Source organism: Saccopteryx leptura, chromosome 1, assembly GCF_036850995.1.
Source record: "Saccopteryx leptura isolate mSacLep1 chromosome 1, mSacLep1_pri_phased_curated, whole genome shotgun sequence".
NCBI lineage: Eukaryota > Metazoa > Chordata > Mammalia > Chiroptera > Emballonuridae > Saccopteryx > Saccopteryx leptura.
This window is the reverse complement of record NC_089503.1, coordinates 3,596,247-3,621,415: the sequence shown is the minus strand read 5'-3', so window position 1 is coordinate 3,621,415 and position 25,169 is coordinate 3,596,247. Positions and strand designations below refer to the sequence as shown.

At 58.8% G+C, this 25,169-nt stretch overlaps 1 protein-coding gene across 2 annotated transcripts; it reads right to left on the bottom strand.

The window, feature by feature from the left end:
- Positions 1-3,182: 3,182 nt before the first annotated feature.
- DHCR7 (7-dehydrocholesterol reductase) lies at positions 3,183-22,696 on the bottom strand. Of its 2 annotated transcripts, none has more exons than XM_066381123.1 (9): positions 22,564-22,696; positions 17,342-17,472; positions 15,852-15,954; positions 15,111-15,333; positions 13,464-13,554; positions 10,729-10,942; positions 8,608-8,812; positions 7,610-7,741; positions 3,183-4,552 (listed from the first exon to the last, which is right to left on the bottom strand). In XM_066381123.1, exons 3-9 carry the CDS (start codon positions 15,947-15,949, stop codon positions 4,088-4,090), a joined length of 1,428 nt encoding a protein of 475 aa, XP_066237220.1. In that variant the 5' UTR covers positions 15,950-15,954; positions 17,342-17,472; positions 22,564-22,696; the 3' UTR covers positions 3,183-4,087. The 2 variants fall into 2 exon arrangements, with proteins under 2 accessions (XP_066237220.1, XP_066237315.1); XM_066381218.1 differs by having other exon boundaries at positions 22,636-22,683.
- Positions 22,697-25,169: the final 2,473 nt, after the last annotated feature.

Here is a 25,169-nt window from a genome sequence, read left to right as displayed (position 1 = left end):
CACCTCCGCCTGACCTTGAAGGTAAATACCTCTTCATAAGCCAGTTTATTTCTTTACATTCTCTCTTATTATGTATATATATATATATGTGTGTGTGTGTGTGTGTGTGTATTTGTTATTTATAAAGTACATTTTCTTATTTAAAAGCATAGAAGACCAAAAATTCGTGTGGTTTTCGGGGGCCGGAATGGATTAATTGCATTCCCATTCGTTATTTTAAATGGGGAATTTGACCTGACACACGAGCAAATTGAGTCACAATCTCGGCCATGAACTGAATGAAACCCGTGATCAAGGCACCACTGTATTTAATTTCCTCACCTTCTTTTAACCGCCAAGATCTCCAGCATAACGAGAAGCGGAAGCTGTGGCCGTGGCCGTCTGGTCCTTCACCTGACATGACAGGGAGAGCAGTCTGGGTCCCACCGATAAGTATGACGCTAGCTGTGGGCTGTCCGTGGCTGTTACCCAGTGGATCAAGTCCTGTTTTAGTACCACTTTTTTTTTTTTAATCACAAACTAGTGTCTCATGCTCCCCCCTTTTTTTCTCCTTCCGTGAGCAAATGGTGTTTCTCTTTAATCTGTTACACCAATAACAAGTCTGTGATCCCAGGATGAACTTTCTCGGGGAGCATTAACTAGGCTTTGGAAGCATCGCCTGGTTCGATGTGCCGATAAGACACTGAGGACATTTTTGTGTCAGATACTGGAGTGTTAGCTTTCTTTTATTTTTTTTATATTGCCCTTGCCGGGTTTTCTTCCGAGGGTTATCCCGACCTCCTAAAATGAGTTGTGGGATGCTTTCTCGTTCTCCCCAGTATGAAAATGTGTCATAATATGGGCATGATTTCTTCAAAAACTTTATTAAGAATCCACCAGCCAATGCGTCTGGGTCTGACATTTTGTCGGAATATTTTATAACAAAGAATTCAATTTCTCTAGCAGACGGAGGGCTATTCATTCAGATTTTCGGTTTCTTCTTCAGACCATTTTGGCAAATTATGTTTCTTAAAAATGATGGTTCTTGTCTCATTGGTTGCCGGGATTACTGGCAGTGCGCTGGGACCGCCAAGGGCTTCCCGGCTCCCTTGTCCTAGGGAGTCCTGTCCCCTGCCCTTGTCCAGTGTCTGAAAACCCTGCCTCAGGCATGCTGCCCAGGGTGTTGGCTCCATCAGAACTCATTTTCTCCTTGTCTTCTCCTCGCCCCTCGAGGACTCCAGGAGAGAGAGGCAGACACGTCTGCTTGCTCTCCGGGAGCAAGATGCCCGCTCTGGGTCCCTGTGCTGACCGTCGCCTGTACCCCCCTCCCTGCAGCCCTGCTCCCCAAAGGGTGGCGGGGACCAGTGTGCGATGCTCCCTGCAGCCGAGGGCCAGCACGACCCACCAGCAGTGACACTCCTCACTGGACACGTCCTGTAGTTCACGAGAAGTGGAGCTGGTGTTACCCGCACTGCCAGGTAGTGGCTGGAACAGGAAGGGCGGAAACTGCCTGATTCTTTGCCATGTGGACGCTGCGAGCGCCTAACCCCAATCAGCTCACGGTGGGGGGGGGGGGGCGGGGGATGTGTGCCGGTTACCCACGAGGAACCGGGAGTACGCGGGGACGTGCTCAGGGCCGCGGCCAGGACAGGGAGAGCCCCGGGGGGATGGGGGGCACAGCCAAGTTCGCCGGGCCCCTTCCATAGCTAGGAAAGGCCAGTCTTCCACAGCTGAGAGCTCAACTCTGTCTGAGCCTGCGAACCCCCAACAGGGAGTGGCCCAGAATCACACGCAGGCTTCTTCCTGGGGAACGTTCTAATCTCACGGGTGATGGCCCTCCGATGTGCCCACTTGGGTTCCGGCAAGCCCTGTCCTGAGGGGTGCTGACACCTCTCAGGGCGGAGAGGACAGAGCCCCTTCCCCCCAAGGAGCACCTCCTCCGTCCCCACCGCTGGGCCCCCACAGAGCTGTCCCCGTCTCCTCTGTACTGGCCCCGGGCACCCTCCCGCAGCCCTGTCCCGGGGGAGGACGCAGAGGGCCCAGCTGTCTTCCCGCAGGTCCAGCTGTGGCTTCACTGAGAACTTCATGTACTTTGTACGCAGCGATGGAGGTCGGTGTGTTCTTACCACACTGTGCACAAAGGGGGTCCCGGGTCACCCTGTGCTTCTCTGGAGGGCCGGCTTCACCAGCGCGCGCGCGCGCGCACACACACACACACACACACGGGGCTGAGTGGGGGCTGGGGGTGAACGGTTGCTGAGCACATGGCCCCAGAGATCAGAGGCTCACACATACAACCCTTGGCCGAGAGAGGCTGGCCCGAGACAGGAACCTAGACCTCTCCTACAAAAGCAAGGCAGGAAACTACTATCGACTCATTCCTCAAACGAGGAAGCCAAGGCACAGAGAGGGTGTGTCACCTGCCCAAGGTCACACAGCTGCTGACGGGTGAAGCCTGGATCTGAGCTCACAACCACCACACTCCGGCCTCCTTAACGTGCCTCTGCTCAGTGTCTGAGAAGAAAAGGCGGGGCCCACGTGACGTGGGGCCATCTAGGGCAGTGGTTACGCGATCCGGCTGGTGTGGGTCACTCCTATGGCTAGTGACAAACACGGATGCCCAGGGCACATCAGGTCCACGAGCTGGAACGGCCAGGAGGTGGGACGCATATGGGAGAACAGCGTGTTCCCGTCATCCCGGGAGGGGCCCCGGCCCTGCTCCTGCGGGCTGCTCGGGAGGCCCTCTCTCCTTGTCAGCCTGCTGAGACTTGAAGAGGAGGCCCCACCTGCCCGGCCCCTCCCCATCCAGGGCGTGGCCACCACCGGGCTCATGGCTCGTCCCACCTGCCCGGCCCCTCCCCATCCGGGGCGTGGCCACCGGGCTCACAGCTCCTCCCGCGCTGCAGTTCCAACACATGCGGTGCAAGCCTGGCACCCTCGTCCCTCGTCTCCCTTCACTTGCTCTGGGTGGGACAGGCGGCCAAGCTGGGGTTTCTTCCTGTGGCCGATGGAACAGACCCCCAAGCCCGGCACAGAATAGCCCCGACGGAAGGCCACCACCGGGGCAGTGTCGCAACACCCCACGTGACCCCTCTGGTGGATACCAACACTTTGAGTCAGCGCCCAAGCCCCTGAACCAGCGGCACCTTGGTGCCCCCTCTGCAGACCACAAACGGGGCCCGAGCACAGACAGAAACCACACGCAAGTTTGAACTGGGAAGTTTAATAGAAAGAAATAGAAGTGTTGTCTGCCAGGGCAGTGACACAGTTTTAAGAGCACCCTGGGGTTGAGGGAGCTTGCCTGAGGTAAGGATGCACTGGAAAGGGGAACCCTTCCCGAGGCCGGGGTTCAGACCTTGCAACGGCAGGCACGGGGGAGGCCCCGCACAGCAGACGAGTTCACAGGGTTGCCTGGGCCAGTGTGTGCACCGTCACGGGTGAGCGGGAGACGCCCTTCGAAAGCACAGGCTGGTGGGTGGGCAGATGCCAGAAGGAGTCGGGCACCGGGAGCCTTGGACCGGACTGGAACCTGGCATCAGGTCTGGGCACGGCACCCATGGCCGTGGTCACCCGCTCCTGGCAGCCGCGAGCCCCAGGAAACAGAAGGGCAACTCTGGACGCAGAGAGAGAAGCCCCTTCCTCGTGCAGCGACCCTCGGCCCCCGCTGCTGACAAGGTCAATGTCGCACATGCTGTCCCACAGGTGCTGATGAGCAGCCCTGGTCCAGAGCAGGCGGGGAGGGCGGCCCGCAGCTGGCAGCCGGGAGACTGGTCGTGGGCGCACTGCCTACACCCACTTCCACCACCGGCAAGGGTAAGTGCCACCCTGACCCAGGAGCTGGAAGACGCCCCACGCGGTGACACAGCACAGAGAGAAACACTGTCACCGTGGGCTGGCGGAGGTGACCGGGTCCCCCTCCCGTCCTCGGAACACTGAGCAGTCAGTTCTGCTGGTGAGAAGACAGCTGCCATTCATCCAGTCCCCTGGGGATGGGGGAAGGGACGCTCGATGACGGTTACGAGACGCCCGCCCCCGCAGACCGCCCCCGCAGGCCGGCTCCGGATGCTCCCTCGGCCCCTGGAGCACGTGTGTGGGGGGAGGACGGCCTCTAGAAGATGCCGGGCAGCAGGCGGTAGGGCACCGCGGCGGTGTAGCGCGCCCAGTCGCTGCCGTACTTGCTGGCGCAGCGGTGCTCGTCCCGCAGGCAGCGGTGGGTCAGCAGGATGGTCATGTAGACGATGTAGAAGTACGGCAGCAGGTGGCCGCCGCCGCAGGCCAGGCAGTAGGCCAGGCTGCCCAGCAGGTCGCCCGTGTAGTTGAGGTGGCGGGCCACGCCCCAGAAGCCCGACACCAGCAGCTTGCTGAAGTGCCTCTGCCCGTCGGCCGACGTGTAGGAGCACTCGATGGCCTTGGGCTTGCGGCCCCAGATCAGGCAGCGCCCGTCCGTGCGGCGGAACAGGTCCTTCTGATGGTTGGCCACCCGGAAGATGTAGTAGCCCAGCAGGCCCAGCAGCAGGACGCCCACGGCGTGGGCAGTGGACAGATGCACGGGGTGGTAGACCAGGTACAGGCCCTGCAGGGCGACAGGGCCGGGGTCAGCGTGGCCGCGGCCGGGGTTCGGGCCCTGCCCCGCCTACCCATGTCACGCCCAGGCTCCTCTTCTGCAAACAGAAGCACCCGCCTCAGAGGGCTGTTGTTGGGGTCAAACGAGTCAACACAGAAATCTGTGTATCCACCCACCTCCCTTCCTATGAATCCATCATGTACACACACATATTAGTTACATACACACACACATCATTTATAATAGACACGTAAAACTTCTTGAGCGTAATACTGTGATGGTTAATTTTACGTCTCCTTGGCTAGGCCCCGGTGCCTAGATATTTGTTCACACACCGGTCTCATTAGGAAGGTATCCGTCAGTGTAATTGACGTTTCTAATCAGGAGACCGGGACAGAAGCAGATCACCCTCCGTGGTGTGGGTGGGCCTCATCCAATCAGTTGAGGCCTTAAGAGAAAAAAGCCCAACCTCCCGGGAGCAAGACTGAGTCCACCAGCAGACGCCTTGGCCTTCACACCCAGCTGCAGTGTCAGCTCTTCCCTGGACCCCGCCTGCTCGCTCCTCGAAGATTCTGGATTGCCAGGACCACACATGTGAACACACACAAACCCTCACACATTGGGACTGCTTTGCACGCCTGGAAAACAGGTCACAGAATCAGGGAAGCAGTGAGCCTGCAGGCAGCCTGGCAGAGAAATGGGTGCACAGGACCCACTCAGAGGACCCATTCAGAGGACTGGAACCGAGACCGTAGCCCAGGGACGTCTGGATCCCGCCCCCTTCACCCATGACCGCTCACTCTCCTCCCCGTTCTGCTTTCCCAGAGCCCTGGCCTCGGGGCGCTGAGCCACGGCCTGCAGGTCGGGCTGTGACCACTGAACGTCTGTGTCCCGCAGGGCCTCTGAAGCCTTTCCACTCGGCTCTCCGTACCTGCACACCCCGTGCAGGCAGGACGCCCAGCTCGTGTTAACTGAATGGGCACATTAGGGCCACTCTGCCCCCCGGCCAGGGCCTCCCTCACCGCCGACACCAGCAGGTTGCGGCATGTGGCCAGGCCAGCAGCGCTGCCACCTTCCACGGGAGCCAGCTCGCTACACTGATGAAAGTCAGGAGGGAGTGGGGGCTGATGACGCGGCCACTCCTGTCCCCCAACTGCCCCACTAGCCCCAGGGCCGCTCTGTGGGGCTCAGCGCAGAAGCAGTGGGCAGGAAGGACGCGGCCTGGCTCTCCCACGAACCCCCACACCTCTACCGCTTCCCCATCTGAACGCCTCACCGAGGCGGCACCCACCCTCATTCTCCTGAGGTGTCCGGGCACATGCTCAAGCCCCTCCCTGGCTGGTGGCCCTACGGAGGTGCCATCCCAGGTGACCTCTGGCTCCCTGGGCCAGCGTTCCCACGCCTCACGAACAGCCCTGACGGCTGCTGAAGGCCAGGTCTGCGTCAGCCTGTCTCTCTCCCACGGCACGGGCGACCCCCCTCCATACCTGCCCGTCTCCTCTCACGACACGCCCCCCTCCGTCTGTGTCCCCTGCATCTCCGCCTCTGCCCCCGTCCCCACACACCTCAACTGGTGCTGAGCTCTGAGCTCCGCTCGACGGGACAGCTGGGGGCCTTCAATGTCCTCCCCTGCTCCCCACGCGCCCCCCTCCCTGCGAGGTGCTCACATCGCTAACACTCTGCACCAGCGTCTCCACCTTTCTGGAATGTTCTTAGCCTAGCCTCCTCATTCTGTCCCCCGGATGCTTCTGTCGACCCCCATGCTGGTGGGGCTCCCTCTCCTGGGGCCAGCACCCACCCCCCGCACTGGGCTGCCCTTCCCACCGGCGTGAGCTCCAGGGGTCACGTGCCCGCTGCCCCACAGACCCCAGGAAGGGTGGATGGAGCAAATAAAGGGAAGACAGGTGCCCTCTTGACCTTCAGGCAGTAAGAGCTGAGCAAGAAAGAATAGAAAACCTCTTCCATCGACCCAACTCTCCCAAATTATTCCTTTTTACCCAAAATCTACTGAATGCCGTCTTCTTTAAGGTCGCTATGCTGGAGTCCTAACCCCCAGCACCCCCAGATGTGGCCGTATTAGGAGATGGAGCCTTCAAACAGGCGGTTCAGGTAAAATGAGGTCACTGAGGTGCGTCCCAACCCAATGTGACTGGTCCTTATGAGAGGAGGAAATCGGACACAGACTCACACAGAGGGCCGACCATGTGGGGACGCTACACGCCAAGGAGAGAGGCCTCAGGAGGACCCGGCCCTGGGACACTGGACCTCGGACCTCCACCTCCAGGACGGGGACAGGAAGTGTCTGGGGACGTGGCTACGGCGGCCCAAGCTGACTCCTGCACTAACCCTTCCTCTCCTCGGAATGGCGGGCAGTCTCTTCTCCAGCGCCCGAACCCGGGACCCACGCGGCTGCCAGCATCTGTCAGGGGCCAGCGCTGTTTGCGGTAGGGAGCCCAACGCCTGGCTCTCACCTGCAGCGTGTGGGGTACGGCGCCCCGCCCTCACCTGCAGCGTGTAGGGGTACGGCGCCCCGCCCTCACCTGCAGCGTGTAGGGGTACGGCGCCCCGCCCTCACCTGCAGCGTGTAGGGGTACGGCGCCCCGCCCTCACCTGCAGCGTGTAGGGGTACGGCGCCCTGCCCTCACCTGCAGCGTGTAGGGGTATGGCGCCCCGCCCTCACCTGCAGCGTGTGTCTACACGGCAGCCCTGCCCTCACCTGCAGCGTGTAGAGGTATGGCGCCCCGCCCTCACCTGCAGCGTGTAGACGTACGGCGCCCCGCCCTCACCTGCAGCGTGTAGACGTACGGCGCCCCGCCCTCACCTGCAGCGTGTAGACGTACGGCGCCCCGCCCTCACCTGCAGCGTGTAGAGGTATGGCGCCCCGCCCTCACCTGCAGCGTGTAGAGGTATGGCGCCCCGCCCTCACCTGCAGCGTGTAGAGGTATGGCGCCCCGCCCTCACCTGCAGCGTGTAGGGGTACGGTGCCCCGCCCTCACCTGCAGCGTGTAGAGGTATGGCGCCCCGCCCTCACCTGCAGCGTGTAGAGGTATGGCGCCCCGCCCTCACCTGCAGTGTGTAGAGGTACGGCAGCCAGACGCAGTCCCCCCAGCCCAGGTACCACCCGAAGTGGTCGTGACAGATGTCGATGGTCTTCAGGTACCAGGTTTCGTTCCAGAAGAAGTCCAGCACGTAGATGGCCTGCAGACAAGGGCCACTGTGTGTCAGCCACAGGCATGGACGGTGGGGGCCCCTGGAGGGGGCTGGGGGTGGTCCGGGGCTGTTCCTGCACTTCCCACCCTGCCTGGGACATGATGGCTGAGGGGTGGGCGGGGAATCCTTGTCCTCTGAGACTGTGGTCTGAGAGGACAAGGGGCGGCCCACAAGTGACGCCGGCAAGAGGGGCACCCCACAATGTCCTCGGAAGTGACACCCAGGCCTGCGGGGTTTGGAGCAGAGCGAGATGGCTCAGGGTGGAAGGCGTGGGACGTCCCCTGGAGCAGGGGGCACAGAATGGTCACAGTGCACGCCCCACAGGCTGAGTGTCCCAGCCTCTGCCCTGCCGGCTGTCCCTGCAGCACCATGACATACGTCATGTGGCCAGCACGCCTGGGTGACCGCTGTGTCCCATGGGGCTGAGAACGCCAATGTCTATTTTCAGACCATGCTCCCCATTCCCCACGTCGAGGGGGTCGCCTGAGACCTATGGGACCACATGGGGACACCGTGCGGGAAAACTGCCTGGAGGCCACGCACTGTGAGGTGCGGCCAGGACCAGTCACGGGTCCAGCGACGTCAGGCCTGCGGTGTCAGGGACATGCTTGAGCCAGGGACAGGCGTCCCCTGGGAAAGCCCCCAGGTCTTGTGTGGCACCTGGCACACAACGGCAGAATTCTCCCCGTGTGCTCATCGGCCCACCCCCAGAGGCATCGGAAGGGCCGGACCCCCTGCTAGAAGCAGTGCACTCAGCTCTTTCAAAGACCACCGGACTTCCCAGCGCCCAGCCCTGGCTGGCCTCGCCCCTGCGCCACGCCCCCCCCCCCCCCCCCCGCCCCCGCAGCGGCCACCTGCAGCACGTTGACCAGCACCATGGAGTTGGTCACGTGGCCGTAGAGCTCCTGCTGTTTGGCAGCAAAGGACAGGTTGATGAGCGTCCAGGCCACGATCCCAGGACGTCCGTTGAAGAACAGCTTGAAGTCAAACCACTTCCCGATTCGAGGATTAAACTCAATGCCCATCATGTAGTTGTAAAAGAAATTGCCCGTGAATTTGCTAAAAACAAACAAACAGAACCCATAAAGAAAAGAACAGAATTAGTCAAGCAGTGCGCCGCACACCGCGTGGCCTGTTCTGGGTGCCTGGACTGAGGTGCCCAGCCTGACCTTGGTGCGGAAGGCACCAGGGGACCAGGGCGAGGGGCGGAGTCCCCTCCCCTTCCCCGCAGCCCCGCCCAGCAGACAGCCCCGGAGAGCAGCCCCAGAACTGCTCGCTCCAGCCCGGGGAAGGCAGGGTCGTGATGCCCAGGTCTGGGACTCCCTGGGGCTGCGGCCTCCTCCAGGTTCCCCTGAGGCACAGCATGGGTGAGGGCGGAACCGGCTCCAATGGGCTCAAGTCTTCCTCTGTGGCCACGTGTGTGGTTTGAAGGGGACTCCCAGGGCTTTCCGGCCTCCCGTGGGCAGGTGACGTTACCCGTTATGCCACGATAAGGAGTCCAAGGAGCGCCAGGCTCAGAGCCAGGTGCCGGGTGCCAAGCCCGATCTGCTCTTGCTGGACTAGTGTCTTAACCGTGGTTGCTCTGGTTACCCCCACAGCCCTTCCCAGGGGTGGCCAGAGAATCAGCCAAGCTCACCCAGGCGGACACCCTTGTGATACACACCTTGCTGTGTACACATAAGGATTTCTGTTAATCAGAAAAACAGTATCACGTCCATTTCCCTCAAGACACAGAGAAAAAAACAAAATGTACAAAATCTACATCAGGTGATGTGATCATCAAGTGGCAAAAACGCCTCCCATGAGCCACAGACCGGACTCATCGCCGGACAACCACACGAGGTACAAAGCACCACCAGCCAGCCACACAGTTCCCAAGAGCCTAGGCCTCGGGTTAAAGGAGACACACTTTGGTTTTATTTGGGTCCCCAGACTAAAATGTAAGCACCCCAAGAACATAGGGACATGTTCTTTCTTTTTCTTTTTCAGTGAGAGTAGGGGTAGATGCCTGCATGTGCCCTGACCAGGATCTGCCCCGCAACCTTGTCTGGGGCCGATGCTTGAGTATTGAGCTATTTTGAGGGCCTGAGGCTGACACACTTGGACCAACTGAGCTAACCTCAGTGCCCAGGGCCATGCTGGAACCAACTGAACCACTGGCTGTGGGAGGAAAAGAGGGAGAGAAGGGCAAGAGGGATGAGGAGAGAAGCAGATGGTCGTTTCTCCTGTCTGTCCTGACTGGGAATCGAACTCGGGACTTCCATATACCAGGCTGACACTCTATCCACTCAGCCACCAGCCAGGGCAAAGAACAAGAATCTTATTCACGCCTAAGGCCCCACTGCCTATACCCGTCTGCAGGAGAAGCCCAACAAAGATCTATTCATGAATGAATGGAGAAAAGGAAGGAGGGAAGAATGAAAACTGGGAGGTGGACAGATGAATAGGTTAGATGGAGAGATGGGTGGTTAGATGGTCGTATGGATGGTTGGTTGGTTGGTTGGCTGGACGGATAGATGGACATGGATGGACGTGGATGGACGGGTGCATAAATGAATGGATAGATAGATAACAGCTATCTAACCCAAGGCTTCTCTGAGAATGGGTGCCCCCCAGGTCTCCCCTGGGAAGCTGCTGTTTGAAGCCACTGAAATAACAAGTCTCACTAAGAGTGTTTCAGGCCACACTGAGGAAGAAGCAGTGAGCCATCTTTGCTCCGTGGACAGAAGAGGCCTCTCCCATGACTCAGCCACCAAAGGCCAACTTGGCCACCTTCACTGCCTCCTTCCTAAGGCAGGAGAAGCCACCCAGACATCGAGAAAGGATGCTCCCAGACTAAACCAGTTCCATGAAGCTCCACCCCCTTCAAGCACTCTCGGTCCACAGGCCTCCTGCAGCTCCCGCCCTGGGGAACAGACAAGGCAAGGGGTGGCAGCATGAGCTTCCCCGTGGCATGACGACGACGCAGGGCCTACCAGTCTCTGGCGTTGGTGGGGAACAGGTAGCCCTTGATCATGGCAAAGGTGGACACGGCGTAGCCCAGGATGTTGGCGCACCACAGCAGCGGTATCCAGTTGTCAAAGATGATGGTGGGGGAGAACCAGGACAGGAAGTGGGCGTTGGCGAACCAGAGCAGGTGCGTGATGAGCCAGGCCTGCAGGCCGTTGATCTCGTACTGGTTGACGATCCCTGCAGAGAGAAGACGGGGAAGTCACGGCAGCAGCTGGCTCGGGGCATCCAGCCCAGAAAGCCGACCAGCTTCTGGGGCCATTCTGGGCCCAGGTCTACACGCCAGGGTGCCCCTCACGCTGCCAGTCCAGGGATCCACCGCTCCTGCCTGCGAGTCTGGGGAGAGGGAGCGGCCCAAACGAGTCCTCCGACTCTGATTCTCCCTAATGGCCACTAAACCGAGAGCTAACAGTAATCACGTCTGGGTAGCCGGTCACCAAGTCTAGAGATACAGGCACAGGCTTTAACTAAACGTTCAATTGCTTTGGTTGTCACGTAGCTTATAGTCCAAGATGAAGAAAACATGCCAGTCACGTCCTGGGGCCCTGCTGATCAAGCAAGTCCTGGGAGCCATGTTTACAACCACTCTGCTCAGCCCCGGCCGGTAGCCCCTGGTCATCCCAGTCGGCTAGAGTATCATCCCTATACACCAAGGCTGCGGGTTCAATCCCTGCTCAGGGACCATGAGGGAAGCAGCCAATGAGCGCATAACTAAATGTAACAACTAAGTGCAACAGTGAGTTGATGCTTCGGTCTCTCTCTCTAAAATCAATGGGAAAGTGCCTGACCTGTGGTGGCGCAGTGGATAAAGCGTCGACCTGGAAATGCTGAGGTCGCCCGTTCAAAACCCTGGGTTTGCCTGGTCAAGGCACATATGGGAGTTGATGCTTCCAGCTCCTCCCCCCTTCTCTCTCTCCTCTCTCTCCCTCTCTGTCTCTCTCTCTCTCTCTCCTCTCTAAAAAATGAATAAATAAAATAAAAAAATAAAATAAAAATTAAAAAAAAATCAATGGGAAAGTTAAAAAATTTTTAAAAAAATGAATCAGTCAATGAATGCATGAATAAGCGAAACAACGAATCCATGTTTTCTCTCTAAAATCAGTAAGTTAAAATTTTTTTTAAAAGTGCACTTTGGACTCTGGCTGGTTGGCTCAGTGGTAGAGCATCGGCCTAGCATATGGATGTCTTGGGTTTGATTCCTGGCCAGGGCACACAGGAGAATCGTCCACCCTTCCCCCTCTCCTTTCTCTCTGTCTCTCTCTTCCCCTTCTGCAGCCAAGGCTCCATTGGAGCAAAGTTGGCCCGGGCACTGAGGATGGCTCCATGGCCTCTGCCTCAGGCGCTAGAGTGGCTCTGGTTGCAACAGAGCGACGCCCCAGATGGGCAGAGCATCGCCCCCTGGTGGGCATGCCGGGTGGATCCCGGTCAGGTGCATGCGGGAGTCTGTCTGCCTCCCCTCCTCTCACTTAAAAAAAAAAAAAGCACTTTGTTTGACACAATAGAAAAAGGTAGGCAGTTAAGCACAAAGTCAGGATAGCTTAAACAATAACAAAGATTGTGAGGGGTTTAGTTTCTGCCTTTTGTTTTAAAAATAACATCACTGTTGCAATCCCAAGATGTTTTGCAGAATCATGGTTCCCCAGCCCGGCCAGATGATGTCAGACTAAGGAAAACTGCCAAAATTTACACAAAAACTGGCCGATCAGCTTCCCCGTGACCCCGAACACCTAACCCTCAATCTTTGCCTTTAAAAACCTCAGCGGAAAAAGCCACCTGAGAGGTTGGGTTTTAAGCCAAAGCTTCCTGTTCCCTGGCCAGGTGCCCTGCCAGTAAACTGCCCTAATTTCTCCTTTGCACAACTCAGTATTGAGCCTTTGGCCCTGCTGTGCATCAGGTGGGCGGACCGGGTCCCCCCAGAGTGACCGGCCTGCATGATGTCAGTGTGGGGCTGAGCTGGACACGCGTTGTTGAGGACGCCCTGTGGGACTCGGGAAGCAACGCTCCTCCGCTCTGGACCTGGAGCTCTCTGCAGGCAGGGACCCGGCAGGGTCTACCTGCTGGGCTCCTGGGTTCCCAGGGACCATGGGGGACGAATGAACAGGCAGCCTCTGAACAAACCCCCACCCACCCCCACCTCAGACACCACTGCCGGGCGTGCGGTGTTCCCAGGGGGAAGGGTCCGTCAACCAGCTGGGAGTGTGGCGTTCCCAGTGAGGATGGCTCCACTAGCCCAGCTAGGGCAACTGGCCACGGGGCCAGGGGCCATTCCCACTCCTCTGCTGAAGAGCGTGACCTTCGACCTCACGTCCAGGACAGCCGCCCCGGGGCCAGGGGACATTCCCACTCCTCTGCTGAAGAGCGTGACCTTCAACCTCACGTCCAGGACAGCCGCCCCGGGGCCAGGGGACATTCCCACTCCTCTGCTGAAGAGCGTGACCTTCGACCTCACGTCCAGGACAGCCGCCCCGGGGCCAGGGGACATTCCCACTCCTCTGCTGAAGAGCGTGACCTTCAACCTCACGTCCGGGACAGCCCCGGGAGCCCGTCGTGAGGCCAGGCGCCGGGAAAACTCCCGAGCACGTTCATTTCGTCAGAGAGACGATGTCGGGACAGGGACAGGACCGGCTCAGGGGAGGGAGTCCCCACGAGATGAAGGGACAAAGGGCCGGGGACACGGCCACAGGCCGAGCCAGTAGGTCACCTGCAGGAGTCACGGCACCCTCCTGAACGCCTCCCACGTAGCCAGGCAGGAACTTATGGCAGAAGTCGGGGAGCGCCATGTACAACAGCACCTGGAACAGAGACGTTCAGCTAGAATTACACGGGGCCTGCAGGGCTGGCTGTGTCGACAGCCATGCTTTTATCGACTGGGGACAGACGTGGGGGTGACGCACAGGTGTGGAACATCCCGGCTCGGGCCTGTCATTTCTTCCAGAAGGGCCTGTAGCTCTGGGGGCCCCGCCTGCGCACTGAGGGACTCCTGACCAGGAAACTGTGACCATCTCAGCACCGCCGCGCCCTCCCGTGGGCCTCACCCCGTCCCCTCAGCAGCACCGGCCCGAGCTCCTCCCACTCCTGCTCTGGGGCCATTTAAAAAACTGAGATTCAATTTACAGACGGTGACACGGTCAACACTTCAGCGTGCCCAGCACACTCGCAAGGCTGCACAGCCATCGGCACCACGGGACTCCGAGCGCTGCCATCACCCCCACGGGACCCGCGTCCCCGCCGCACTCCCCCCAGCTCCCGAGGACCCCGACTCTGCCTTCTGTGTCCGCACTGCCATCACCCCCACGGGACCCGCGTCCCCGCCGCACTCCCCCCAGCTCCCGAGGACCCCGACTCTGCCTTCTGTGTCCGCACTGCCATCACCCCCACGGGACCCGCGTCCCCGCCGCACTCCCCCCAGCCCCCGAGGACCCCACTCTGCCTCTGTCTCCGCACTGCCATCACCCCCACGGGACCCGCGTCCCCGCCACACTCCCCCCAGCCCCCGAGGACCCCACTCTGCCTTCTGCCTCCGAGATTTGCCCGTCCGGACAGATTTGCACGTCAACGTGGCTAAGGGACACGCTTCCACACGGACAGACCACGCTGGTCTAAACGCTTATCCCGCAACCGTCCCTTGGGTTCTTTCCACTCTGCGGCTTCTCTGACCCGGCTGACCCCAATCACTTTGTACCCCAAGGACCCACAGGAGAGGGGATGTGAAACCCAAACCTCGGGCCCTGGGGAGACACGGCCAGTGATGGTCGAGGCCGACCTCCCGGGCAGGAGGCTCGAGCGGGGCCTTCTCCCAGCTGTCCCCTGGGAACGCCGGTGTTCAGACAGGAGACGACGTCCACCTGTTCACAGGTTCACTGTGCAGCCCCTTCCTGGTGGACACCTTCCAGTCTGGGAGGCTAGGGCGGTCCCCACATTGCTGAGGACGTCCTTAGCCAGGACTGACCCCCGGCGGGAATGCAGGCCTTGGCTTTACAACCCAGTGTCCCTCTGGGGGTGGATGCTCCCTAAGACGGGCTGTGGGAGGCTAAAACCTCTGCTGTGTATGGGGCTTCCCAGAGCCGGCTGTGGGCTCCCACACTCCCACAGTGCTGGGCTCCTCACTGCACAGCTGGCCCCTGAGCTGCGGGAGGCTCGCACTACAGGGACATCGGACACTGTATGCCACCAGCTGCTCCCCACCCTGTCTGACGAGGAGGCCAAGCACACCTGGCTCTGGGTGATGTCCTGCTGGGTCCTGGGCAGGAGAATGCCAATGTGAGCCGGGGTAAATGACCTCAATCATCGTGGCAGAAGGACCACCCAGCATCCAGTGTGCTCTGGCCACACGGGGGGAAGGCCTCACCTGGAACATGACCCACAGGGCGTAGATCTGGGCGGCTTCCATCGTCACGGACGGCGTCTTGGCCCAGATGTCGGAGAGCTGCACGTGCCCGGTGATGAAGTCCAGCACAGGGGCCGTCAGCGAGCAGCTGTACTGGTCACACGCCATGATGAAGAAGTACACAATAAAGGGTGCAAACAGCAGCAGGAACAGGACGCTGGCCAAGGAGAACCAGTCCACCTCCCTGCGAGAGGCGGAGACTGTCACGCCCGGCCCCCTGGCCTCCCAACACATAGCTCTGCGTGCGTGCACGCGCGGGCCCCGTGGTCACGCCAGCCAGCACCCCCCACCCTGAGCAGGCTGCCACTCCCAGTGCCGAGGCCTCCCCGCTGCCTGGAGAAGCTGCTGGACGTGCGAGCTCCCCCCCGTCCACCGGGGCACCCACAGAGAGCCCGGGGCCCGGGGTCTGAACGCAGCAGGGCGGCTGCAGGCCTTGGGGTGGGGGGGACGCGCCTCCATGTCCCGCCCCCTCGCCCAGGACGACCGCGACAGCACTGCCAGAGCTAGGACGCCAGCTGGTCTCTGAACCAGGGGCCAGTTTCTCCTTTTATACTCTTTACTTTGTAAAATGGGAAGCTGCTTACCATTCCGTAGTCCGGACAATTAACAATTTTGTAACGGGTCCGTAAAACCCCCCAAGCGGGCGTCCCTTCAGGGAGACCCACTTCGATGTCCCACTGGGACGGTGGCGGAGGTCCTTACCAGGCACGGCCCCACTGTCCCCGAGCTGCAGCCTCGCCGGGGACCACGCCGCCCGGACTCCAGGCTGCAGGAGCGCTGGGATGGGATTTTGCAGCCATGGGCCCTGAGGGAGGGAGACACACTCTGCTCAGTCTGTCCCGTGAAGGAGACACCATCTCCCCGCTGTGCCGCATCCGCCAGGACTCGGGGCCCTGGCCCCCTCGGCTGGGCTGGCCCCCTCCTCTCGAACTTGTCCTGGACAGCAGCTCAGCCTGTCCTGGGACCTGCAGCGACCCCTCTACTTTGGGTTGTCTCAGTTCACGCTCTGAAAGGCAGCAGAACGCCCTTCCAGCCACACGAGCTGAGCCAGGGCCCTCTCACCGTCAGCGCCTGTCCCCTGTGCTGCGGGCACATGCGGCCTCCACCAACCCTTGAATATGCTTCATCATTCTCTGCCCAAAACACACTCTGCAGGTCTCGTGTAAAAAGTCCCCTCCTCGGTATGGCTTTTTTATTTTTCTAGTTTACTGGCTGCCTCGCTTTTCCTGTTTACGAAGGTCCCCACGCCCCGTTTTCCTGCCTTCTCCAAGGGGAGCTGTCAGACTCGTCTATAACGTGTCTACACGTTCTAACACAACACAGGCCATCCCTCCCTTTCTCCTGCCCACCCATTCATCCTGCGCCAGTCAGTGTTCAAGCTGGCCGGCCCGGGCACCCTGCAAGTCACTGCCCGCTGTGCCACCGTCTCAGGAACTCCCCTCACCACGGAGAAGTCTGTCTACTGGAGCACACGTTTATCAGCTCTCGGCCATCAGAATGGGCGCCCCCCAAGGGCAGGAGACCTGTGTCCCGTCCGTCCCTCCCTATGTCCCGTCCGGCCCTCCCTGTGTCCCGTCCATCCCTCCCTGTGTCCCGTCCGGCCCTCCCTGTGTCCCGTCCGTCCCTCTGCGACCGGGGCCTAGAAGAGTCTGGTACACACGGGCGGGGCATCAATCATCCCTCTACTGACCAAGGGGGCTGGAGCTGGACCGTCCCAGCGTCAACAGCTGCTCTCAATGGTCACAATGTCGGGGAAGCAGTGACACCCTTACTTCCAGAACAAACTCACGGCTGTGAAGTTCCAAAATATCAGAGATTAGAAAAAGTTCATCTTAAAAGCATTCAGAAAAAACGTAGGATTATGAATCACGTGGGCAGCGAGTTGGATTCTAGAAGGCCATGGCGGAAAACTTCCCCGGGGTCTCCTCTGGAGATTACGAGATCAGATGCCTATTTTGAGCTTATTACAGAGTTTGCTCACCCAGGGGTCACACCTCTTTGTCATAAGCACTGAATTGTGAAAGACACGTGTGACATCCCTGACGAGGACCGGCTGCAGACAGGAAACGGGGAGGCGTTCGGAGTGAGTTTTATTTTCCACCCTGAGACGCACGGACAGCGAAGGCACCTGCAGTCCTTACGTTCTCAAAGCCGGACGGTCGCAGCCTGCGCCCACGAACCACAGCGCTTACCTCCAATCTCTGGTCGGAGTTTCCCGTAGAATGGAGCTCTTCCTTCTGGAACAGGGAGGTCCCTTTCAAATCGCTAGACCCGTGCGATCCCAGAGGCCTGCTTGGTCCTGCTCGACCCGCTGCACAAAGTCCTGCAGGGAGGGACACAAAGATGCGGAGGCCCCTCAGGCAGCGGGCATTTCAGGATCCCCGGCCGGGAAGAGCCCCAGTGGCGTCTATCCACTCAAGGCCCACCCCGGAACCACGTGAGCGACAGGTGCACGCTCCGCGCTCAGAACCGGAAGGGGCCCCGCGGAGGAATATCGCCCGTGAGAAAGCGATCCGACCACGGGCCTCTCTGCCCGGCACACGCGGCGTCCGGCCAACAGTGAGCACTTCAGAACAGTGGGTGGGACTGGACGGAGGTCTTCACGGAAGGGCCACCTTGGCCGTGAGCCCTGAGACGGGCAGGGGCAGCCCTGGCGAGCAGCAGCAGACCCCAGCGCTGTCCCTGTAGATCACACCCAGCAGCCTGAGGACGTCGGAAACAATTCCAGAACCTCATTTGCGCCGCAGGCCGGATCAAGCTCCCCCCTCCCCACCCCGGGGTGCTCACTGCCATCGGCATGTTCCTTCTAGGATCCTGTGAGATGCCATGACACGGAGCAACAGAGAGTGACGTGGGCTTGGAGCCTGGCTCCCCGCACCCTCCCCGAACCCAGCGACCTTCCTGGGCGCGGACGCACACGAGGATCTGCGGTCACCGTTAAAGCTGAATAAGGGAGGTCTCGTGTCCCACACCCGGGGAAGGGGACAGCCGGGGAAGTAGGTGGGCGCTGTCTGGCGTCCCACCGGCTCCCTGGATGGGTATTTGAGTTCCACAGACAGAAGCTAATCAGGGGACACTGTCCCTGAGGGGTTGGGGACGGTGTAGTAAAATGGCCGAGGTTAAGCTTCCCACCGCTGAGACATTCATTGCAGACACACCCCTCTTAAATAAACGCAGGGCCAACTGCAAGACGCAGCTACCAGCAAACCCACCACATCAAGAGAGGGGTCACTGAGATAACTGACCCCTTGGCTGGCTTCTCCCTCCCAGTGGCCGGATTACTGTTCTAACGCTTTAAATTAGCGACTAGATGGACCCAGCGAATCCCGAGACACCCCACCTCTACCCTGATTGAGGCAGAGCCCCAGATGTGTCTCTCCCCCCAGCCCCCACCCCATGACCTCGCTGTGTCCCCTCCAGGACAGGTCAGTGGTACGTCCTGTCCTCAAAGCTCCTTGTGGCTTGTGCGGCAGTGCGTCCTGGGAGCACAGAACGAGGACCGTCCAGCCACAGCTCTGCCTGCAGGGGACAGCCTGGGCGAGCACCCAGTCACCACCACGCTGGGGCTCACAAAGCCGATGACTTAAGCCCTGTGGCTTCTCCTCAGCATCTTGAGGGCTTAGTAACATGGGGACGCACGAGGGACCCAGGACCACGCGGGAGGCCCGGGGGCTGGCACGGTGAACGCCCAGGAGGCCCGACGGTCACCATCAAGGCTGTGAGTTCTCGGCAGGACCAGTTCCTGTTGCCAATATGTTCCCACTAGGAATGCAAGTTGTGTGACCCTGAGCTGCCATGGACCCCTGCTAGGCCTGTTTCCTCCCGTCCTGGAGGAAACGGGATCCCGGTGCCGAGGGCTCAGAGCCGTAACCGTATCCGCGCCAGTTCCCCTAAGAGAGAGCGCTTTCACCATGGCCACCGTGGGCACCATGCAGGCCCCGAGCAGGCTCCGCTGGGCTCAGGTTCCCACTGACGGAGAGGGCTACAAACCCAGCAGCCCCTGAGAGAGGGGTGCACCTGCAGCCCACCCCCATGTTTGGTTACCTGCGGTGTCACTAATCACCCCACAACTTAGTGGCTTAAACCAGTCTTTTTTTTTTTAATCACCTCTCCTTGTTTCTGTGGGTCAAGACTTTGGGGAGACACTGCCAGGTAGCCATGGCTTGGGGGGGGTGTCTCCCGGGGGCCAGCCTGAGCTTCCTCACAGCATGGCGGCCTCAGGGCTGTGGGAGGAGGAGGTCGGGAACAGCGAGGGTCCAGCACACAGGGCAGACGCGGCCTCCTCTGACCGGCCTGCGGAGGCACGGGCCCTCCCTCCCACGGCCTTTCGAGGAGCGGCAGGGTCATCAGAAGGACACGAGCTATTTGGGGAGCCACCACTGGGTGATACAACCGGCCACACACAGCGATTAGCTTTCGAGCACCTGCCAAGTCCGTCAGCCGTGATCTCCCTGTGTTCTCACACGGGCCCTGGAGAGCTGGCACTACCAAGCCCGTTTCACAGATAAACAAGTGGAGGCACAGACGGGCGGACGGTGGAGCAAGCTGTCCTCTGCTGGCAGACCTGAAGGGACGGGGCTGGGCCCCCGGGAACCCCGCGCTCCACACCGCACTTGGGAGGCCGTGCGGTACAATCGGAATGAGGGTGTTGGCAACCGTGCGTGGTTCCGAGCGCGGCCAGGTCCTATTCTGCTCTACACAGAGGATCACCCCCTGTGAAAATAGTATTAGAACATGGGGGGGCGGGGGCCTGTTACAGAAAAAGAAGAAAAAAGACAGGCCCCGGACGGGACTTAGGATGAACGCGAGTTACAAAATTGGGACTCGGCGAGGGGTGGACACCGGCTCTCCCAGAGGCCAGGCGGGCAAGCAGCTCCTTGTCAGACTCTTCCCTGAGCCACGTGCAGGTGGCTGAGTCAACACGCAGATGTGAGGACCTCCCTGCAGCCTCCTGTACCAACTGGCAAGACACTGGCAACAGCGACGTGACTACCGAGAGGCCAGATGAAGAAGGACACACCCGTATACGCCCGAACACTCAGCAATATGAATACTCAGCAGGCAAAACACTTCTCTGGCGTGTCACCGCTCAAGAACAGGTTTCAAGATCGACACCTGTCGTTAATAAGACTATTTAAAAAGGTTAGCACCAAAAGCTTAGATTGGAAATGCACGTGGGGTTCCCCCCTTTTTTCCCTAGTTTTTCTGGTAGACATGTACTTGCATAATAAAATAATTTAACAAGAAAAGAGTTTTTTTTTTTTTTTTTTAACAGCTCTTGAGAGTTGAAAGATCCACAATTCTGAGAACATCTGCGGCTCTCACTGGGGTCTGAAAGGTCCTCTGTCCCCAAGGAACAGCGAGGATGACTGCTCAGGTGATGCTGGGGGTCGGCTTCCTGAAGCTGACTGATACCCCCGCCCCGCGGGCCCTCTGCAGGCTGTGTGGCCACTGCCTCAACCTCACCCATGAGGCACACAAGCCTCGCGTGACAAATACAGGGATGGCTCCCAGGTGTGTGGCCCCTTGTGGCTCCTGGTGCCGGAGAACCCTGGCCTGGCTCACCTTGGCCGAGCTGGGGTCCCGGACGGCGGGGTGCTCCGGGAGGCCTCCAGAAACAGGCGTGTGCCCCGGGAGGGAGGAGATGCCCACAGGGGCAGCTCGAACAGCAGCTACAGCGTCCTCCTTCCGGGCAGCACTCACGCTAAATCTACACTCACGACGATGCACGATTAAAAGTCCCCCGCTTCCTTCAAAATACATAAGTACAAGTCCCTCACCTTTGTCCTGCCTCCAACCCGTCCCCAGGACTCATTAACTCGGAACTCTGGCGTGTCTTCTTCCAGGTGGTTGCAGGAGTTATTACGCAACACCCACCCACACTCCCTCCTTCTTTGCGAAACGCTGGTTTGTACCCACATTCTTCTGCAACTCTGCTGCTTCCCCTTGTCCCGTCTTGGAATACAGCGTCCACCAATGGACGTCTGCTATATATACCTGCCACTTTTGTTTTGGGCCACAAATTAGGATTGTGTTAGAAGCGGTCCAATTGAACGTGGCTGTTTTCTGAGTTTTGCCTGCAAACCGGTGGAAAAGTGTCCCACAGGTGGACGACGCCATCCTCCTAGACCTGCCCCGGCCGCCCTCCTGGGCACCCTCACACCCCTGGCCTCTGTGACCCCCACGTTTTTCAGCTCCCTCAGCCCTGCCATCCACACATGTCACAGAATGAACAGCGCTCTTCGGAATTCTGTTAAAAAGGGATTTTCCAAATTGTGCCCAGGAAGAGTGGGTGTCCTTTACACTCCGCCATGCGGCCCCTAGATGTGCTGTCCTGACTCTGGGCACTCAACGTGGCGCGCTGTGGGGCCTGGCTCCTGTCCTTTATCCACGGAGCTGCAGGAAGAGCTCAGGTGGGCACCAGGAGGGCACCCTGTCCTTAAGCCCAGGGCACTGGGTGTCAGGTGCACCTGAGGTCAGGTCTCCCAGCTCCATCCTCAGCCCTGGGCAGGAAATCACAGTAGAAAACGCCAACTTTTAGGCAAAAGAAACTAGGCAGTCGGTACAGAATCCTTGCTTTCCGGTCAACCCTGACCATCAGCATGGGCGTCTGGAAGGTGAGGGTGTCTGGGATGGTGTCCTGCCCCCACTCCCAGGCCCTGTAGATGGACCTGTTCCCCTAAACCCAAGTCACCGTGGTGGTGGTGGTGGTGGGTTTGCACCTCAGCCCTGCCACCCTCCAAGTATGTGGCTCTGCAGGTCACTTCCCCTCTCTGGAGCCTCAGTAGAATGGGGACGATGCCCACTAGGAAAGCTGTTCTAGAACGAACAGTCCAGCAATATAAGCACCTGCGCCCCACGCGGCGGGAACGCCCAGGAAGTGACAGAAGATCACACACTACTTCGGATAGGAAAAAAAAACGGGGGGCCCCTCATTTCCAGCTGCCCTCCCTTCCAGCTGCTCCCCTTCCCTGGGAAACCTCACCAGAGCCCTGTCCACCCATTAAAAGCCCTTTTAGTAAAATGCCCCCACGTCCAGGGTAGGGAAGGCCAGGGGGCCGTCTGTGACAGGCAGGGGCGCCCTGTGCCGCCTCAATGCCGCAACCCCCGCCCGAAGCACCGTTCCCGTTCCCGGGACAGCGGTTCCGCGCCCCCCTCTCCGCCTGCTTCCAGGTGCCCCGCCACTTCCTCCTGCTTCCCACGCTCGCGGGGCACCAGCGCCCAAGCACTCAGCGCTCGAGCTCCCGGACACCCGCGGGACACCGCGTCCCCGAGGGGGCCGTCTTCGGGCGGGCCTCTCCGCGCCCCTACGCCCCGGCCACCCCGCGCCCTCTATACCCCCGCCTCTCCTCGCCGGAACGCGCGACGCCTCCCCACCAGCGCGCGGCTCCAGGACACAGGCCCCCACTCTCACCTGCGCGCGCGTTCCCACCGCAGCGCTTTCCGCAGCACCCAGCCCCGCTGCCCGCGCGCTCAGCCCGCTCACCTGCGCGCACTCTGCCCCGCGCCCGCCGGGACGCGCGCAATCCAAGCCAGCGTTAGCCCCGCCCTCCCACGTAACGTGTTGCGATGGACGGCCAATCGGAGGCGGCCTCTGAGCGCCGGACGTCTCTGCGCCCCGTGGTTGGCCGCAGCGCCTCGCCCCGCCCCCTGAGCTGATTCCGGGGTCACCGCGCGCGCCACTCGGCGGCGGCCGGGCGCGAGATTGACGGCCGAGGGACCGCCCCTAGGATGATGTCCTGCCCAGCCGGATTGGGGGAACCGGGTACCCAAGAGCGAGGCATGGGCGCTGCGTGGTCGTGTGCAAGCTGCTGACCCCGTGCCTTTTCTGAGCACAGCAAATAAGGAGAGTCTGATGTTCAGGTGCTGAGTCCACAAAACGAAAAATCCCTGCTTTGGGGGCGGGAAGCAGTAACCAATAACCAATGGAATTGGTATAGCGGGTGTCAGAGGGTGAGGAGTGGTATGGGGACGATTAAAGCAGGGTCTCGGGTGAGGAGCTGTTTTACATAGGGGGTGGCAGGCAGGGCTCTCTACTAGGAGGCCATCACAGGTCGGCTCCCCAGAAGTGACCCGGGCATGGAGTTTAGGATCGGATGTTTATTAGGGGCGTCACACCTGGTGCGCAGAGATTGGGGAGCGGGAGAAGTTGAGTCACAATGCATGTCTCTCCGCTTTGGCCGAAGGCAAGGGGAAGCTCTAGGTGATAAGAAAGCCCCTCCCAGTTGCCCCACTGGGCACGAATGACCCCAACCATATATACTGCTCACAAAAATTAGGGGATATTTTATAGCTTTGTATTCATTTTGAAATATTCCCTAATTTTTGTGAGCAGTATACTTCTGCTTCCATTGATCACTGGACACGGGCCACCCTTGCAAGGCCATGACCTTGGGACCGGGCAGCTGTAGAACCAGGCAGCCTCTGGAGAGTTGGCCAGAGGAAGGTGTCTGCAGACACCACGCTCTACATCTGGGACATGACCCACAGAAGGGTCTGCTTAGCACGTCTCTGTCCCTCACAGAGACATTTATTTTTTCCTGCAGTATTTTTTTTTTTTAAAAAAAGGTCAAACAAATCATTTAAACACATAGTAAAGTGACACCCATACACCTAGATTCAGCAGATGTCAACTTTCTCTCCTGTGAGTGTCTGTATATATCCGCCCCCTAGACCCTCCGGAACCATTAATTAGCTCCGGATGATACCACCCTCCTAAATACATCAGTGTCCATCTTCTAAAAACAAGGACATTCTTCTATATGACTAAAATAAAATGACCACACTCTGGAAATATCACTGCAATGCTGTTATCTAATAGATTGTCCATATTCAGTGTCCCTAGGGTTCCAGCAAGGTCCTTTGTAGCTCTTTTTAGAAAACACAGGATCTAATCAGGAAACCACATTGTGTACTTAGCTGTCACGGCCCCTAAGCCTTCCTTAATCTGCAGCAGGTACCCAGCCTTCATAACCTGTTTTATTGTATCTTTTTTTGGTCTTCCATGACATGATGGTTCTGAAGAGCCAAGGATAGTTTGTTTGTTTTTTTGTTGTTTGTTTTGCTATCTCTTGATTTGGGTTTGGCTGTTTTCCTCACCCCTGCATGTAGGTTGAGCATTTAGGAGCAAGGTAACATGCTACCTAGATGATGTCGTGTCTTCTCGCATCATAATGTCACTTCGTCCCTTTGATGATGGTAAATTTGATCCCGTGGTTTAGGCAGTTTCTGCCAGATGTCTCCGTTTTTTCCTCCCGCGATTAGTAAGTAATCTGTGGAGTGACACTTTGAGATTGTGTCAATGTGCTGGTGCCAAACAACCTTTTGCCCAGTCATCAAGCATTCAGTGATGGCTCTTGCCTGTATCGCCGACTTATTGGTGCAAAAAGGTGCTTTTCTCATTCTTCCAAAACCTATTTGTTGGCATTTTTCTGTAAAGAATTTTCCTCCCCTATTTAGCTTTTTGTTGGTATAAATTAATAGTTGTTTTGTTTTTATTTTTTACTCATTGAGTTATGATCCTGTACTGTCATTAAATTTCTTAAAAAGTTACTATCTTTTGATCTAGGCCAGGTCGCTCAGTGGATTGAGCATTGTGTATAGATCACTGTCCCAGTGTGCCGAGGTTGTAGGTTTGATCCCCGGTCAGGGCATATATGAGAAGCAACCGATGAGCGCACAACTAAATGGAACAACTAAGTGGAACAACAAGTTGATGCTTCTCTCTCTCTGAAATCAATGGATAAATTTAAAAAAATAATAAAATCATTACCTTCTGTGTACTCCCATTGCCCTATATTTTGCCAGCTGGGAGGTCCTTCAAACTGACTTTTTTTTTTTTTTTTTTTTTCCAAATAACATGCGTCCCTCATTTTCTGAGCACTTCCATATTTCCTGCTGCAACCAGATGTTGGAGAGTCCTCCCCTTCCCAGTCCCAGAATCAGCCACTGTTGACTGGCAGAACGGAGGGGTTTCTGGGAACGAAAACTACCCTCACAGGGTTGATGTAAGGATTCAAT

Coding starts and splice junctions, on each gene's coding strand:
- DHCR7 (XM_066381123.1), bottom strand. CDS start 15,949: ATGGCTGCAAAATCCCATCCCAGCGCTCCTGCAGCCTGGAGTCCGGGC. Junction 10,943..13,463: donor GGGTGCCGTGACTCCTGCAG/GTGACCTACTGG, acceptor TTCTCTCTGCAG/GGATCGTCAACCAGTACGAG. Junction 4,553..7,609: donor CGTACCTCTACACACTGCAG/GTGAGGGCGGGG, acceptor GTCGCCCTGCAG/GGCCTGTACCTGGTCTACCA.